Source organism: Zalophus californianus, chromosome 16, assembly GCF_009762305.2.
Source record: "Zalophus californianus isolate mZalCal1 chromosome 16, mZalCal1.pri.v2, whole genome shotgun sequence".
In the NCBI taxonomy this organism is placed as follows: domain Eukaryota; kingdom Metazoa; phylum Chordata; class Mammalia; order Carnivora; family Otariidae; genus Zalophus; species Zalophus californianus.
In genome coordinates this window covers 24,862,931-24,882,145 of record NC_045610.1, presented here as the reverse complement: position 1 = coordinate 24,882,145, position 19,215 = coordinate 24,862,931, and the positions used below count along the sequence as shown (strand labels likewise).

At 37.2% G+C, this 19,215-nt stretch overlaps 1 protein-coding gene across 3 annotated transcripts in view; it reads left to right on the top strand.

The window, feature by feature from the left end:
* USP32 (ubiquitin specific peptidase 32) overlaps positions 1–19,215 on the top strand; it is a 214,570-nt gene that overhangs the window by 142,557 nt on the left and 52,798 nt on the right. For all 3 annotated transcript variants that reach the window (XM_035724554.1, XM_035724553.1, XM_035724555.1), the window contains 2 exons: positions 5,625–5,686; positions 16,902–17,004. In XM_035724554.1, the coding sequence (XP_035580447.1) occupies positions 5,625–5,686; positions 16,902–17,004 (165 nt within the window). The remainder of the gene's footprint in view (positions 1–5,624; positions 5,687–16,901; positions 17,005–19,215) is intronic.

The following is a 19,215-nucleotide window of genomic DNA, read 5'->3' as shown; positions in this document are numbered from 1 at the left end:
CAGTCAGTGTGAACAGAAAGATGGATCATAAGTAGGCAGCTGTAAAATTTTCAATGTACACAGTCTCTCCAGTTAGATTATTTTGGCTGCAAGGCTATTTCTAAATTTTTTAAAAAATTCTTTAGAAGAACCAAGAAAGATTGAAGAAGGAGGAGAGAAAAAGTGCAAAATGCCAGGAATGAACATTAAGTCATAAGGCTTGCCAGATTTCAACTATTTTCCTCATTAGAGTAGTTCTCTTGCTCCAGTTTAAAAAAGTAATTTATGATTTCCCATTTTTTATAATTCTTCATAAATAGTAGTGGTTGATTTAGTAGTGGTATTTTAGATTCTTTTTTTATTTTCCTTCCCTTGTAAAAACACCCCTGTGAAGGTCAGTAAAGTTTGGTATTTTTGTATCTATCATGCTCTTCCATTTTTTTTCTTTAAATTTTTTATTGTTATGTTAATCACCATACATTACATCATTAGTTTTTGATGTAGTGTTCCATGATTCATTGTTTGTGCATAACACCCAGTGCTCCATGCTGGTGTTATGCTGAATGAAATAAGTCTATCAGAGAAAGACATGTATCATATGACCTCACGGATATGAGGAATTCTTAATCTCAGGAAACAAATGGAGGGTTGCTGGAGTGGGGGTGGGGTGGGAGGGATGGGGTGGCTGGGTGATACTCTTCCATTTTAAAAAAAAAGAAAAACTCGTCTGTGTATGGCTATGTTGGAATAAATGGAAATTGGCCTCTTCCTAATAGCTAGTGACTAATGACTATAGATATAAAACATATGCAGTCTAAAAAGCCTGTAATATCAATTTACATCAAGCAGTTGCTCCACTATCAGTTATAATTTTCATCAGGATTTAAGTTGATGGCTTTATAAAATATAAACAAATACAAAAATTGTATAAATCACTATTCTAAACAGAAATGACTTGCTTGGTAAATTGATCAACTATTTTTATCTCATTTAAAATAATATCCTCATTACTTTATCTCATAATTATATAAACATTTAGATCACTTAGGCTTATGTCTGTGTCATCTTGTAGCTCTCACATAGCATAGCATTTTGATTTTTTTTGTATTGCCTTTTCTATTTTCTTATTTTTTTTCTCATTCTTATCAAGGACTTGGAGTGGCACTATTTTTCTATGACTTATTTATAAATAAGCATATGCTTGAGATTTACTTTTGTGTGTGTGTGTTTCTAACATACTATGAAGAGCTGGAATAGTTTCCATTGAATACCTGTCACCTACATTTTAACATACATTTTACTACATTCACTTTATTTCATATACAATACACTTTTAAGTAAGAGACTGTTATGCTAAGTTGTTTTATTTTCTATGTGTCTTAAAATTGGTAGAGTTAGTTGGTAAGTCTAGCAATAAAAGCTTGAAATACGCTCTTATTTGGCAAGATCCCTCTTGACTGAGTGTTTTGGCTATTTAAGTGTAACATACATAAGTGTCAATAGAATTAGAAAACCATCCCTGTAGTAGTATCTTTATTTTCAATCTTTTTTGTAAACTCAGTGCGCAATATTTTGCAGAGGAAGCATGCTAAACATAACCAGGGTCTTGTTTCTTGTGCATTTGTCAAAAAGTGTCAAGTTTTAAAAAGCGTGGTAGGCAGAAAAATGCACACCACCTCCAACACCAGTTATCCATGCCCTAATCCCTGGAACCTTTGCATATGTAATCTTACATGGCAAAAGGGACTTTGCAGATGTATCAGGTTAAAGACTCTGAGACAGGGAGATTAGCCTAGCAGATGGGCCTGTCTAATCACATGAGTCCTTAAAAGTAGAGCACCTTTTCCAGCTGTGGTCAGAAAGAGGGAGGGAGGTAAAGGAGGAGAGGGAGAGAAATGACATTGGAAGAAGGGTTAGAGATGCTGGCTTTGAGGTAAAGGAAGGGGCTGTGAGCAAAGTAATGTGGATGAACTCTGGAAGCTGGAAAAGGCAAGGAAATGTATTCTTTTTTTATTTTTTATTTTTTTAAGATTACTTATTTATTTGACAGAGACAACGAGAGAGGGAACACAGGCAGGGGCAGTGGGAAACGGAGAAGCAGGCTTCCCGGCCGAGCAGGGAGCCCAATACGGGGCTCGATCCCAGGACCCTGGGATCATGACCTGAGCCTAAGGCAGCCACTTAACAACTGAAACCCCCAGGCCCCTGTATTCTTTTTTTAACCTCCAGAAAGGAATGCAGCTCTGCTGACACCTTGATTTTTTTTTTAAGATTTTATTTATTTATTCATGAGAGACAGAGAGAAAGAGGCAGAGGGAGAACCAGCCTCCCTGCGCTTGATACAGGACTCAACCCCAGGACCCTGGGATCATGACCTGAGCCGAAGGCAGATGCTTAACCTACTGAGCCACCTAGGTGCCCCGACACCTTGATTTTTTTTTTTTTAAAGATTTTATTTATTTATTTGAGAGAGAGAATGAGAGATAGAAAGCATGAGAAGGAAGAGGGTCAGAGGGAGAAGCAGACTCCCTGCTGAGCAGGGAGCCTGATGCGGGACTCGATCCCGGGACTCCAGGATCATGACCCAAGCCGAAGGCAGTCGCTTAACCAACTGAGCCACCCAGGCGCCCGACACCTTGACTTTTTAACCTAGCGAGGTCCATGTCTGACTTTTGACCTACAGAACTGTAAGATAATAAATTTGTGTTGTTTTAAGATGCTGAATTTGTGATAATTTATTACAGATGCAATAAAAAACCAATGCAGAGGAAGATAATCCACATTTATGGGTCTTAAGGCTCAACATCTTCAAGGTGTCAGATCCCTTTAAATTGGTTTGTAGATTTGGTATGCTAGCAATCAAAATCCCAGAAAGTTTAATGTCATTGTTTTTGTGGAACTTAAGCTGATTCTAAGTACATAAAGAAGTAGAAAGGGCCAAAAATAGGATAATGTAAAGAACAGTGTTAGAGGACTGAAGTCACCGGATATTACGACTTCCTGTAAAACAACAGTATTAAGACAATATGATATTTGTGTGTGTGAAGGTAGACATAGACCAGTGAAACAATACTGAGAGTTTATTTAAACAGACCTACATGTATGTGATCACTTGATTTATAACCAAGAAGACATTGCATTGCAGATGGGAGGGGATGATCTTGTCAATAAATGGTGTACTGGGTCAATTGGTATCTCTATGGGGAAAAATGCATCATTATTCCTACCTCATGCCATAGATGAAAATTAATCCCAAGTAGGATTATAAGTCTAAAAAGTTTGAAAGGTAAAAATAAAGCATTTAGAAAATAATGTACAAGAATATTTTAATGGCTTTGAGGTGGAAAAGAGTTCTTTAAAAGGACACAGAAAGCATTAACCACCAAGGAAAAGTTTTTAAGTTGGACTTCAGTAAAATTAAGAGGTTTTTTATTTTTGTTTTTTAATTGGGAGATACCATTAAGAAAATGAAAAGATAAGTAGTGCAGTGGGAGAAGTTGTTTGTGATACCTATATCCAACAAGATGGGTGTCTAGGGCATACAGAGCATAAAAATCAATGAGAAAAAGGTAAAACTTTAGTATAAAAATGTGTAAAGAAAACTTGAAGAGATGCTTTACCAAAGAGAATATCCAAATAGTTAATGAATGTTATGAAAAGGGGCTCCTTAGTCATCATAGAAATACTATTAAAACCACATATGAAATAGTAGTAGACATGCCCCAGAATAGTTTTTAAGTGATATGAAGTATTGGTGAGGATAACAAGAACCTGGAACTCTCATACATTGCCAGTAGGTATATAAATTATTACAAATACTTTGGGAATTGGGGCACCTGGGTGGCTCAGTCACTTAAGTGTCTGACTTCAGCTCAGGTCATGACCCCGGGGTCCTGGGATTGAGCTCCGTGTCAGGCTCCCTGCACAGTGGGGAGTGCCACTCCCCCTGTTTGTGTTCTCTCACTCTTCTCTGATAAATAAAGAAATAAGATCTTTAAAAAAATAAACAAATAATTTGGAAATTGCTTGGCAGTATTTTCAAAAGTTGAATGTACACTTACTCCATGACTCATAAAGTCTACCCTGTATGTAAGCCCTACAGAAACGTGTATATCTGAGCACCATAAGACATACAGGTAAGTTCTTATAACTTGTTATAGCCCAAAGCAGAAAATGACCCAAGTACTTATCAACAATAAATACATAAACAATAAGTAAATTGTAACATGTGCATAGAGTGGTATATTGTAATGCAATGAAAATAAGTATAATAGTGCCATACACAAAAACATGGATGAATCTTATATAATCTTGAGTTGAAAATACTAGACCAAAAAATTCAAAAGCAGACAAAACCTATTCTATGGTGACAGAATTGAGGATCATGGTTACATCAAAGAGGCTCAGTGATGTGTGAGAAGGAACCCATAGTGGGACTTTGGATGAGATAGCAGTGTTCTATTTCTTGACTTACCCAGTATTTCCATTTTCTGTAAGTTTGCTTAGAAAAATAGGTTTTGAGGCATCTGTGTGGCTCAGTCGGTTAAGCGTCCAACTCTTGATTTTGGCTCAGGTCAGATGAGGTAGTCAGATCAAGCCCTGCATCAGGCTCAGTGGGGAGTCTGCTTGAAGAATCTCTCCCTCTGATTCCCCCCAGGCCCCTCAAATAAATAAATCTTTAAAAAAGAAAAATAGGTTTCAAAAGCTCAAGTATTTGTTAATATGAGAATGGATGAAACAAACAGTGGTATGTTCAAACAGTGGAATACTACTCAGCAGTAAAAATGAACTGCTGAGTCTCAAAAACCCAATTTGTGGATTTTGTTGTTATGTAAATGTTACCTCAAAAGGTAAACAAAACTGTAAACAGATATTGAACTCTGATTAATGTTGGCCATGCTGATGTATTTATAAAAAGCTGTACTAATGTCTGTAATTTACTTTGAAATGCATCCAAAAATTAAGATGGATTGATGGATGAATTAAGGGATAGATAGATGCAAGTATAATAAAATGTTAATGTTAGAATCTAGGTAATGGGTATAATGTGTTCAGTGTAAAATTCTTTCAACTTTTCTGTATTTTTGAAATTTTTCATGAGAAAATGTTGAAAAAAATTACATCTTTTGTGATGATATTTAGAGAAGGCAAATAAGGAGGAAATGAGTCTTAAAAAGCATATTTAACATTAGTGGCAATAATTTTTCTCTTTGAACTATTTAAAGTGCCACCCATATCTTTTGTCTCCTATAGCCTCTTCATCTCCCCTCCACCTTCCTCCCCAAGTGCCATGATATGCTCTTCAGATTTCAGGAATGAAAATAATATTCTCTGCATGGTTCTTTTCTTTCTTCTTTCTCTGTCTCTCTGTCTCTCTCGCCCTCCCTCCCTCCTTTCCTTTCCTATCTCACACAGAGATTTGGAAGTTGGCCTCTATTGAAATGGTTTGTTTAAAATAAAAACAAACAGCTAAAGTTTAAAGGTCAAAGTTGTTCAAGTGAATCATTGATAACTCATCAGTTGAAAGCTATTGCTAATTCAGATTCCCATCTACAAAGTGGAACTCATGCAGAGAATGTGAAATATTATACAGTCCAGTCTTTGGCACCAGTCAATGAAGTTTGATTTACCACTTTTTTCTCTAGGTATGTCACATAGTTCTGGGGTTAAGACCAGCCACTCCAGAAGAGGAAGGACAAATTATTAGGTAAGTTTATAGTTTCAATCTGTGTATTTTTCATTATATGTATATATAGTTGAAATTTCTGACACCTGAAATATATTGTTAATAAGTAACAGCATGTCCCATTTTAATACAGTCATTACAGTGACACTTTGTTTCTCCAAATTAATTTCATGTTGAAATATTTTTGTTAATTTCCTAACCAAGGGATTGGATTAATTCAGAAATCAGATTCTCATTAGCATTAAAATTGCATTGAGTACTGAATTATTATTTTTTGAAATAAGACATTTTATACAAAAGATAAAAGGTAGCAATTTTTCCTTACTACAAAACAATTCATGTTTGATTATAAAGTAGAGCTAAACAAAAAGAAGCAAAAAAATGCCCATCACCTCTTTATTTACAGGTAATTGCTGTTGACATTTTTTCCAGCATTATTGAGGTATAACTGACATCTAATATTGTAAGATATTTAAAGCGTACAGTGTGATTTGATATATGTATCCATTGTGAAAGGATTCCCTTCATCGAATTAACACATCCATCACTAGCCCCTCACATACTTTTTAGTGTGAGTGAGAATATTTAAGTTCCACTCTTCAGTTATACACTATAGTGTTAATCAACTGTAGTCACCATGTTGTACATTACATCTGCAGACTTGATACATCTTATCACAAAAGTTTGTACCCTTTTTTATCAGCCTTTCTCTATTTCCCCCAACCCCCAACAACCACTTTTCTACTCTCTGTTTCTGAATTCGACTTTTTTATGATTCTACATATAAGTGCTATACCTTGCAGTATTTGTCTCTCTTTGGCTTATTTCACTTGGTATAATTCCTTTCATCCTCATTCCTGTTGCTGTAAATGACAGGATTTCCTTCTTAAGACTAGATAATAGTCCATTGTATATATGTACCACATTTTGTTTATCCATTCATTCATTGTTGGACACTTAGGTTGTTTCCATACCTTGACTTTTGTGAATAATGCTTCAAAGAATATGGAAGTAAAGCTGTCATCTTCCAGATGATTTTGCTTCCTTTGGTTATATACCCAGAAGTGGGATTGCTGGGTTATATGGTAGTTCTTTCTTAAAATCTCATGTGAAGCCTTTTTCTTACAGTGGCTATTCCAGCTTACAGTCCCACCAGCAGGGTACAAGGGGTCCTTTTTCTCTCCATCTTGGCCAGTGTATATTATCTCTTGTGTTTTTGATAATAACCATCCTGACAGGTGTGAGGTCGTACCTCATTGTGTTTTGATTTGTATTTCCCTGATGATTAGTGATGTTAAATATCTTTTCATGTAGCTGTTGGCCATTTGTATGTCTTTTTTTAGAAAAATGTCTATTTAGGTTCTTTGTTATTTTTTTATTATTATTATTATTAATTTTACTATTAAGTGATATGAATTTCTTTTTTTTTTTTGGATATAATCCCTTACCAGATTTGTGGTTTGCAAATATTTCCTCCCATCCCATAGATTGACTTCATTTTGTTGATGGTTGCACTATTGACATTTTTATATACGTATACCCATATGTTTATGCCTTTGTTGGAATTTGTAATTTTTTTTAAATGAGAATACTTCAAAATATTGTTTTATTTTGGGCCTCCATTTTCACTGCAGATCATATCAAATGATACTTTTACATATCAGTAAAGCCTCTTATGATTCAAATGATTAATAGGCCCTTTTCATCCCCTATTTTTAATCTCTATTTTTCTTAGTATAATTTAGTAATAAAGTCTATATTCCTTTGGTTAGATGTGTATTTAGGCAAAATTACTTGTGATGAAATATCTTGGTTAATAGGCTTGCACGTTTTTATGGCTGTGATTCAATTTTTAGTACATCAGCTATCCTTCATTGTTTGAGTGTTATACCATTATACTCTACATTTGTGTAGAAAGTTTCAGAAACAGGACAGAATCTCTAATAAACTTCGCTTTTAAAAATAAATTCAATACATAGTTTGTTACTTATTCTTAAAAGTAGTGTGTATACAAATTTTTCAGTACTTTTTTTTGGTGTAGGATTGCTTGATAAAAGAGTTTACCGAAACAGGGGCGCCTGGGGGGCTCAGTCGTTAAGCGACTGCCTTCGGCTCAGGTCATGGTCCCAGGGTCCTGGGATCGAGCCCCGCGTCGGGCTCCCTGCTCGGCGGGGAGCCTGCTTCTCCCCCTGCCTCTCTCTCTCTCTCTCTCTCTCTGTCTCTCATAAATAAATAAATAAAATCTTTAAAAAAAATAAATAAAAATTAAAAAAATAAAAAACGGTTATTTTTTTAAAGAATGTTAAGCAAAATCCATTTTTTAAAATATTGTTTTCATAAAAAAACTTGTCTCATGTAGTCTTTTTAATTTTCATGCTCAGAAGACTCATTCTTGTTTATAATATTCCTATGTTGACAATGTTGTCTTGATTTTTTTTCTGATTTTTAGCTATCATAAAATAACATTTTAAAAAATATTTAAGTATACAAATGAGAAATTGTAAAGAAATACTGAAAGGCTTTTATGTAGCTGCAGTAGCTTTTTTTTTTCTTAGAATATTGCAGTCTGATTTCATCACATACTAATATCTTCTGAAGTCAGCATGACTTACCATAGATACTAAGAATGCTACTGAGATAAGCACTGGGTGATGTATGGAATTGTTGAATCACTATATTGTACACCTGAAACTAACGTAACACTGTATGTTAACTAACTGGTATTAAAATAAAAACTTAAAAAAAAGAAATGTTGATTTAAAAAAAAAAGAAGGGATGCCTGGGTGGCTCAGTCGGTTAAGCATCTGCCTTCGGCTCAGGTCATGATCCCAGGGTGCTGGGATCAAGTCCCGCTTCGGGCTTCTTGCTCAGCAGGGGGCTTGCTTCTCCCTCTGCCTGCTACTCCCCCTGCTTGTGCTCTTTCTCTCTCTCTCTGTCTCGCTCTCTGACAAATAAATAAATAACATATTTAAAAAAAATTTTTTTAAAGGAATGCTATTTTTTTTAACTTTTTTTTTTAAAGATTTTATTTATTTGAGAGAGAGAATGAGAGAGAGAGAGCACATGAGAGGGGATAGGGTCAGAGGGAGAAGCAGACTCCCCGCCGAGCAGGGAGCCTATATAGCACAGTGTATATATTTCTTGGCTTAATTATTTTGCAGATGCTTATAGCATCCCTATTTAAAAATATAATGTTGGCATAATCTCATGTTTTTATGGAACTTTGTTCTACTTGCATTATTTCATCTGTTCCTTAAAATAACTGCATTAAATTAGTGTCACCATCCCATTTTATAAAAGAGGAAACTGAGATTCACAAAAGTTGAGGAACTTACCAAAATTGCATGGAAGTGATAGAATCAAGTCTAGAACTTTTTTCATCATTGAAATCAAATGATCTGCTTTCTGTATTCCTTATTTTTATTTTTTAATTTTTAATTTTTTAAAGATTTTATTTATTTATTTGACAGAGAGAGACACAACGAGAGAGGGAACACAAGCAGGGGGAGTGGGAGAGGGAGAAGCAGGTTTCCTGCTGAGCAGGGAGCCCGATGCGGGGCTCAATCCCAGGACCCTGGGATCATGACCTGAGCCGAAGGCAGACGCTTAACGACTGAGTCACCCAGGCACCCCTGTATTCCTTATTTTTAAATAAATCTGAAATTTAAATTCTAGATTCCAAACTGATTAATTTCGTTTGTGATTTTTGAGTTTTGTTTTATTTTACCTCCATTTTCACTTCTAAAAATTCATTTGAATTTTTAGGATAATTTTTAAAAGATGAATCAGGTTGGTAAATAAGCAACGAGGTGAAAGAAATATTTGTCTCTAACATAAAGGGTCAGTAATTTGTTTCAAAATTAGTATCATGATTTCTGCAGTGGCTGAGTGAGGATCTCAGCAAATCCTTTCCCTCAAAAGCAACTGGACAAAATATAGCACTGTACAAAATTGTCAGCCAACTATTTCAGGATTCTGGAAACTGACCATAGGTATTCAACAAGTTGAGAAGCATTTATTCAAGAAAAACCACTAAACCTTGATAAGAATAATGGGAATCCATAGTAATTTTACCTAGGGCTAATCCCATTCCCTCCTACCCAACATGATAGTTTTACCAAGGCAGGGATGACAGGGCTGACTTGATTTGGAATAGAGCAGGGATGAATGCCTGCCTAAGAGAATTGTAACAAACAGTGATCATGGTGGCAAATAGTCAAGGAATATCATTAGCTTGGGGTTGAGATACTGGTTAAGGAAAGCAACAAACTGAGAGACCAGTCAAAAGTTTAACAAAGAGATCCAGAGAACAAGACAACCATAGTATGTATTGATAAACTTCCCCATATCCCAAATGATCTGGAAGGCTGCTCATATATACAAGGCTATGCACAAGCTCAGCAGAAACCAAAGAGGGTCTTAGCTATCTATTAATTCCTGATTGAATGTAAGGCCTTGCACATGCAGAAAATAAAAACCTAGGAAATTTTGTAACCTGCCTGAACTTTGCATCATTTCCCAAACTGAACTGATACATCAAGAAAAAGGTGCAAGTGTCACTGGCTCAAGATGTTTCAGCACAGCCCCTCACCAGTCATTGGCTGACCAGTAAGTTATGCTCTCCTCGAGGAAGCCAATAATGAAGAAAACTAAACAGCCTCACACTGCAGGGGAAACACTTTATAGAATTAGTCCAGGAAGTCACAAGGCAAAACACACAGGTAGTATCAGAAAACAGAATTGGCGAAATATATTATCAAATATGTCCAGTTCTCAGTAACAGAAGATGATGAAACATGCAACAAAATAGGAAAATGTGACCTGTGGTGGTGGTGGGGACACTCATTGATAGAGGTAGCCCCAGATTGACTTAGGACACAAAGCCTTCAAAGCAGTATTGTAAATGCTTTCACTGCTAATGGAAGCTTTGTTTTAAAGAATTAAAGGAAAGTATGATGACAGTAACTAATCAAATATAAAATATCAACAGAAATTTTGAAAGTGATCTAAATGGAAATTCTGGAGTTGAAAATTATAATAAATGAAAATTCACCCCAGTGACTCAGCAACAGATTGGAGCTGCAGAGAAATAACCAGCAAAATAGAATATAATTAAATAGATTTTTCCAATACAAAGAACAGAGAAAATAAATAAAAATGAACAGAACCTGAGATATGTGGAACACCAGAGACAACTATATCAATACACACATAATGGAATTCCCAAAAGGAGAGAAAGGAGCAGAAAAAAATATTTGATGAAATAATGGCCAAACCTCCTAAAATTGCTTTAATTTGTTAATCCAAGAAGCTCAACGAACTGCAAGGAGGTTAAAAACAGAGATCCACATCTAAACATATCACAAACTGTTCAAAGCTACAAAGAAAAGATCCTAATAGTAGGAAGAGAAAGATTACTCGTTCTGTAGAAGGCAACCCCAATAAGATTAACGGCTGACCATTTTTTTATAGAAATGATGGAGGTCGGTAGGCAGTGGGATGACATTCAAAGTGCTGAAGGGGGAAAAACTGTCAACCCAGAATTCTTTATCAGGCAGAACTATCCTTCAGAAATTTAGGTAATTTGAAAATATTCCCATATAAACACTGTTGCTAGTAAACACTTAAATACTAAAGGATTAAAATACTGAAAATACTGAAAGAACTTCTTCATGCTAAAACAAAGTGACCCCAAACAATAATTTGAACTACACAAAGAAATATAGAGCACCAGTAAACATAATTACATACTTAAGACAGTATAAATGTTTTTCTGTTTCATCCTTTTTTTTTTTAAAGACACATTTATTCAGCGTCATGATCAGACTATTACATTTAGCAGTCAACAGCATGGGTGCAAAAAAAAAAAAAAATCTACATTAAAACCCTTTGTTGGAATGCTTTACACTTTCCACAGAACAGAAACTAAAATAACCTGTTGTACAATTAGTCACAAATACAGTCCTCGAGTTTTTTGCCCATACACATGAGTATTGTCTAAAACATGTCTTCTCTGTAGCAGCTAGGCCCTGCCACCACTGTGCTTGGCTGAGTTCACAAATCTCTTGTAACCTGTAGCTTCCCTGTCACTTCTCTGGCTCTCCTCTCCTGCTAAGCTTTGTTTCCTGGCAGCACTTAAAACCTCCTGCCACTGCAATAGCTACTGCTGCTCCTGGAACCACCACAGCCACCTTGGTTTCGTGGTTTGGCAAAGTATTGGCCTCCACCACCATAGGGGCCAGAGCTTCTGCCTCCAAAATTTCCTCCTTTCCTGGGCCCAAAATTTGAGGATTGATTGTTGTAATTGCCAAAACTATGATAGCTTCTGCCACCTCCAGAGTTGCTTCCATCATTACCAAATCCGTTACAGCCATCCCCACTGCCACCATATCCACCACCACCTCGACTGCCACCAAAGCCACCTCGACCACTGAAGTTCCCTCCACGACCAAAGTTGTCATTCCCACCAAAACCACCTCCACGACCACCACCAAAGTTTCCAGAACCACTTCGACCTCTTTGGCTGGATGAAGCACTAGCCATCTCTTGCTTAGATAGGGCTTTCCTTACTGCACAGTTGTGGCCATTCACAGTATGGTATTTTTGAATGACAATCTTGTCCACAGAGTCATGGTCATCAAATGTTACAAAAGCAAAACCTCTCTTTTTGCCACTGCCTGGGTCAGTCATGATCTCGATCACTTCAACTTTCCCATACTGTTCAAAATAATCTCTTAGATGATGTTCTTCAGTGTCTTCTTTAATGCCACCAACAAAAATCTTTTTCACAGTTAAGTGGGCACCAGGTCTTTGAGAATCTTGTCTTGAGACAGCCCTCTTTGGTTCCACAACTCTTCCATCCACCTTGTGTGGCCTTGCGTTCATGGCTGCATCCACCTCCTCCACAGTGGCATACGTGACAAACCCAAAGCCTCTGGAGCGCTTGGTGTTTGGATCTCTCATTACCACACAGTCCGTAAGCGTTCCCCATTGCTCAAAATGGCTCCTCAGACTCTCATCGGTTGTTTCAAAGCTCAAACCTCCGATGAAGAGCTTCCTCAGCTGTTCAGGCTCTTTGGGAGACTCTGACTTAGACATGACGGTGGTGGGAGGGGAGACTTTAACAATACTTACTCTGCGGCGTCCACGGGCAGCCTGTTTCATCCTTTTAATTAATAAAATACAAAATCATGAGACAATAATTTGAAAGCTATGTTGTTCTTACAGCTTAAAAAGATGTCATATGCATGATGATGATAATACAACCAAAAGAATAGGAAGTAGAACTATATTTGAGCAGCTTCTATAATTTACTGGAATAAATTAGTATTAATCTGAAGTAGCATCTGTTAAGCTTTATTTTGTACCTCTAGAGCAACCAGTAAGAAAATAATCCCAAATACAGTTTCTTTAGAAAATAATTAAAATGATATAGTAGGAAACAATCTACTTAACACAAAAGGAAGTAAAGGAGGAATAGAAAAACAAATAAAAATACTTGAGATGAGTAGGAAACAAGTAATAAAATGGTAGGCACAAATCCATATTAATAATTACCTTAAATATAAATGGATTAAACAATTATCAGAAGCTAAAGATAGACTGATATTTTTGGGGTGCCTGGGTGGCTCAGTCGTTAAGCGTCTGCCTTCGGCTCAGGTCATGATCCCAGGGTCGTGGGATCGAGCCCCACATCGGGTTCCCTGCTCCGTGGGAAGCCTCCTTCTCCCTCTACCAGTCCCTCTGCTTGTGTTCCCTCTCTCGTTGTGTCTCTCTCTGTCAAATAAATAAATAAAATCTTTAAAAATAAATAAATATAGACTGATATTTTTAATCCAAATACTTGACATTCAAAGACACAAATAGGTTGAAAGTAAAATGATGAAATAGATATAACCAGGCACATAGTAACCATAAGAGAGCTGGAGTGGATGTACCGACATTAGGAAAAAATGGCTTTTTAGGCAAAGAATTATTATTACAGGCAGACATTTTATAATGATAAAAGTTTTAATTCATCAGGAAGATATAAAAATTGTAAATACATGTGCATGCAGCAGGACGACACCAACCAACAACAGCAGAGTACATATTCAGGTACACCTGCAATATTGTTAAGCCACGGATTATGGCCCGTTGGCTAACTTTGGTCCAATGCCTGATTTATACAGCCTGCAAGTTAGGAATGTTTTTGTTTTTTTACACTGAGAACCCAAAGCCTGGCTGAGAGAAGTTAAAATCTAAAGATAGGTCAGTTGAAGCTATTGAGACTGAGAAATAGAAAAAAGAACGAAGGGAAATGAACAGAGCTCACTAGACCTATGAAATAGCAGCAGCCATATCGGCATACACATGATAGGAATCCCAGAAAGGAGAGGAGGGAAAGTGGCAGAATATTTGAAGAAATAATGGCCCCAAACTCCCCAAATTTGACAAAAGATGTTAACTAAACATTCAAAAGCTCATTGAACTCCAAGAAGGATAAAACTCTTAAGTGACTCACACCAAGACACATTATAATCAGATGGTCAGAAGCCTAGGGACAGAGTAAATCTTTTTTTTTTTTAAAGTTTTATTTATTTATTTATTTATTTATTGAGAGAGAGAGAGAATGGTAGAGAGAGAGCATGAGAGGCAAGAAGGTCAGAGGGAGAGGCAGACTCCCTGCCGAGCAGGGAGCCCGATGCGGGACTCGATCCCGGGACTCCAGGATCATGACCTGAGCCGAAGGCAGTCGCTTAACCGACTGAGCCACCCAGGCACCCGGGACAGAGTAAATCTTAAAAGCAAGAGAAAAGCTACACATACAGTAGCTTCTCAATAAGATTAACAGCAGGTTTCTCATCAGAAATCTTGGAATCCAGAAAAGCACTACGGTACTTCTATTCTATATCTGGGAAGAATATTTTTTCAAGAGTGATTTGGCTTTTAAGTTGAATTCTTGTATGTGACACTAAAAGCATAAGCAACCAAAGAAAAAATAGATAAATTTGACTCATTAAAATTTAAAACTTCTTTTTATCAAAGGACGTTGTCAAGAAAGTAAAAAGACAGCCTACAAAATGGGAGATAATATTTGTAAGTCATAGATCTGCCAGAGGTCAAGTAACCAGAATATATACAGAACTCCTGCAGCTCACCGACAAAAAGAAAACTAAAAACTGGGCAAGGGACTTGAAAACACATTTCTCCAGAGATGACATACAGATGGTCATCAAGCACATAAAAAGTTGCTCAAAATCATTAGTCATTAAGGAAATGCAACTCTGAAAACCACAATGATTCTACTTTGCATTTACTAGGATGTTTATAATTTTTTAAATGGACAATAAATTCTGTGAGGATATGGAGAAATTGGGGCACTGATACATCGCTGGTGGAAATGTAAAATGGTGTAACTGCTGTGCAAAAAAATTGGTAGTTCCTCAACTACCATGTAACCTGGCAATTCCACTTCTAGATATATACCCCAAACAGTTGAAAACAGGAGCTCCAGTGTTGGTACACAAATGTTCATAGCAACACAATACACATTAGCCAGTAAGTGGAAACAGTCCAAATAGCCATCAGTGGATGAATGGATAAACAAAATGTCATATATACATACTATGGAAAATTATTCAGCCTTACGAAGGAATGGTACATGTATTTGTGCATGCAACAACATGGATGAACCTTACAAATGAGAGAACCCAAATAATGGAAGGTCACATTGAATGATTCCATTTATATGAAATATCCAGAATAGGTAAATGAATAGATACAGAAAGAATGGTGATTATCAAAGACTCGGGGAAGGTAGTAATAGGAAATAACCACCTAATGTATAACTACTCAGTTGGGATGTATGAGAATGTTTTGGAGAAATACACATAGCATAGAAGTGACTATTTTAAAGCATACAATTCAATGGCATTAGTACATTCAAAATATGCAACCACCACCTTATGTTATGAATTTCTCCTTCGTAAAAACAGACTTTAAAATCACGATGTGATGCCACTTCACACCCACTTAAACCTTTATGATAGAAAAGATAGTAACAAGCATTGCCAAGAATATGAAAAAACTAGAACCATTATACATTACTGATGAAAGTGTTAAATGGTGCGGCCACTTTGGAGAATAGCTTGCCAATTTCAAAATATCAGATGTTAGATGGATAAACAAAATGTGGTGTATACCTACCTGTGGGATGCATTATAAATAGTATTTGGCTCAGTCAGTTAAGCAGCCGGGCAACTCTTGATTTTGGCTCAGGTCATGATCTCAGGGTCCTGGGATTGAGCCCTGTGTCAGGCTATGTGCTCAGTGGGGAGTCTGCTTGAGATTCTCTCTATACCTCTCCCTCTGCCCCTCCCCCACACTCGTGCTCACTCTCGCTCTCTCTCTGTAAATAAATCTTTTTAAAAAATAATATTTGGGGGGCACCTGGGTGGCTCAGTTGGTTAAGTGACTGCCTTCAGCTCAGGTCATGATCCTGGAGTCCCAGGATCCAGGATCGAGTCCCACATCGGGCTCCCTGCTCAGCAGGGAGTCTGCTTCTCCCTCTGCCCTTCCCCCCTCTCATGTGCTCTCTCTCTCATTCTCTCTCTCAAATAAATAAAATCTTTTTAAAAATAAATAAATAAATAAAATAAAAAAATAGTATTTGGAATGGAATTACAAAGCACAAAGTAATGATATCTGCTACAACGTAGGTGAACCTCAAAAACATGGTAAGTCAAAGAGGCCAGATGTAAAAGACCATGTGTTCTATTATTCCATTTATATGAAATGTTCAGAAAAGGGAAATTTGTAAGAGACAGAAAATAGACTAGTGATTTCCTGGGCTGAGGGTGGTAACATGAATTGACTAAAAGTGGACACAGGATAGCTGTTGGGGGTAATGGAAATGTTCTAGAATTGGATTGTTGGATTGTGGTGATAGTTGCACATGTCTATAAATTTACCACAATCATTGAGTTATACTCTTAATTCAGGTAAATTTTATGTTATGTAAATTATTCCTCAATAAAAATATTTTTTAAAACATCAGGTATGAAGCTTGATAGTGGTGTTAAGACTCCTAAAATTGACTTATCAGTGTTTCACTAATTGAAACTATGGCAGTCTCCCGAGTATATCTGTGTCATGTTTTTACTTTGTAAGAATTTCTAATGATAACTTCTGGATGTGTGTGTGATCATCCGTTTCATATACCATTTGATGTACTGAATTTCTTTTGTATGTGCAGAGGATGGTTAGAACGAGAGAGCAGGTATGGTCTGCAACCAGGACACAATTGGTTTATCATCTCCATGCAGTGGTGGCAGCAGTGGAAAGAATATGTCAAATATGTGAGTATGATTCCCCTTTATCTACATATTTCATAGAATTCTCAACTCTATCAGACTTTGTGTGACTACTGGCCAGGAATAAAATGCTTCAATGTAGATAAGGATTGGAAGGGGGAAGAAATGAATACCTGTGTGATACTTCTATGGACTAAGCCCTGTGCTTAAACTTCCACATAAATTTCCTCCCTTGCAACAACTCTGTGAGGAAGGTAATAATGGACATGGGGGTGCTTGCATATGCACCTTACATATCTCAGTTAATCCTCACAGTATCCCTGGGAGGAAGGTGGTATGAACTCATTTTACCTGTGATGAACCTGAGGCTGACATGAAAGGTAACCTAAATACAGGGTGGAAGTTCTGGGATCAAACCTAAGCACTGACTTTTAAGCCAATGGTATCTCAACCACATCAGTTACATTATCCTTCATTTGTTCACCTTTTTCATCAAAATGTTGAAGACCCTTGGGTAAGAAGTATTGATTTTCTGTTTAAAAAAGTTAATTTCAGAACTTAAATTAGAACTCAATTTCTAAATGATAATCTGCCATTGTTCTAAATAAAGAATTCAAAGAGAAATTCTCATTAGTGAATATTCTCATCTTACTTAAAACAGAATGGATTTTTCTTCAGAATTAAAAGACTCAGAGTAATGCCAGGAATCAAATTTCTCCATATTTGGAGAGCCAGTTGATTAATGTAGACTCCTTGTTACTTACCAAATGATCACTAACCTGATTATTTAATTTATATTTTTTCTTTTCTTTTTTTAAGATTTTATTTATTTATTTGACAGAGAGAGACACAGTGAGAGAGGGAGCACAAGCAGGGGGAGTAGGAGAGGGAGAAGCAGGCTTCCTGCTGAGCAGGGAGCCCGATGTGGGGCTCGATCCCAGGACCCCGGGATGATGACCTGAGCAGAAGGCAGACGTTTAATGACTGAGCCACCCAGGCACCCAATTTATATTGTTTTTCTATGTGTCTTTTTCGGTCATTGTTTATTTATCAGAATATTGGTAGACTGTTTATGTTATTGACTTCATTATTCTGCCTGGTTCTTTTTCTATTTTTCAGAGTTTAATATTGTGTTTTCACATACAAAATATATTAATCAGTGTTGTTGAAGGAGTAAACAAGTAGGCAAATGACTTCAAACCTTGTATAGGTACATGATAATGATGGTGATTGTTAAGTAGAAAATGAAAACATTGGGGTAAAGCATCCCACTCTATTTTGAAATGTTTTCTGTCCTTTATGTTCTTAGATTGGCCTTAGAATGAATGGTTATTAATATTTTACTGTCTGCAGATGCAAAGTGTAACCTCATTTTGTGTTTTGAAGTATTACTTTTTGTTTCCTGTAGGAACACGGTAGAGGTCTTGTTCTTCACAGCTCATCCCTTATAAACAGAAGTGCACTGCCAAGAACACAAACCTGATTTGCTCTTGCCTGCCATAACCCTTCTTGCATTAAAAGAATTAGTGGAGGGTGGTAAGGGAGAGATGTGGAGGGGGAAGTCTGCACTTAAGTATCATATTCTCTCCACTGTGGCATTCTGTGTTATTGTCTAGTATGTGTCTGTCAAATGCAGACTTTAAAGTTACTTTAAAATGAAACTGGCTGGGGGCATCTAGGTGGCTCAGTCAGTTAAGCGTCTGACTCTTGATTTCACTGGGGTCCTGGGATCAAGCCCCATGTAGGCTCCCAGTTCAGCGAGTCCTGCTTCTCTCTCTCTCTCTCTCTCTCTCTCTCTCTCTCTCCCTCTCTCCCCCCCCGCCCTGCTCATGCTCTCTCGCTCTCAAATAAATAAAATCTTTAAAAAAAAAATGCAAATCACTTTTTAAAAAAGTGACATCCTGGGCCTTGTCTGTAAAATGAGATTAAGAACAGTTACCTCCAAGGTCAGAGCAGAAATCCTCACGACGTTTGCCCTCTGTGGATTTGCCAACTTCAGTTCCATTGGGATCATGCTGGGAGGACTGACCTCCATGGCCCCCCAGCGGAAGAGCGACTTCTCCCAGATAGTGCTGCGGGTGCTCTGCACTGGGACCTGTGTGTCGCTGGTGAATGCCTGCGTGGCAGGGATCCTCTATGTGCCCCGGGGGGCTGCGGTCAACTGCACGACCTTCCTGAACACAACCATGGACGGCAGCAACTTCGAGGTGTACCAGTGCTGCTGCGGGGCCTTCCAGAGCCCCAGCCCAGAGGTCC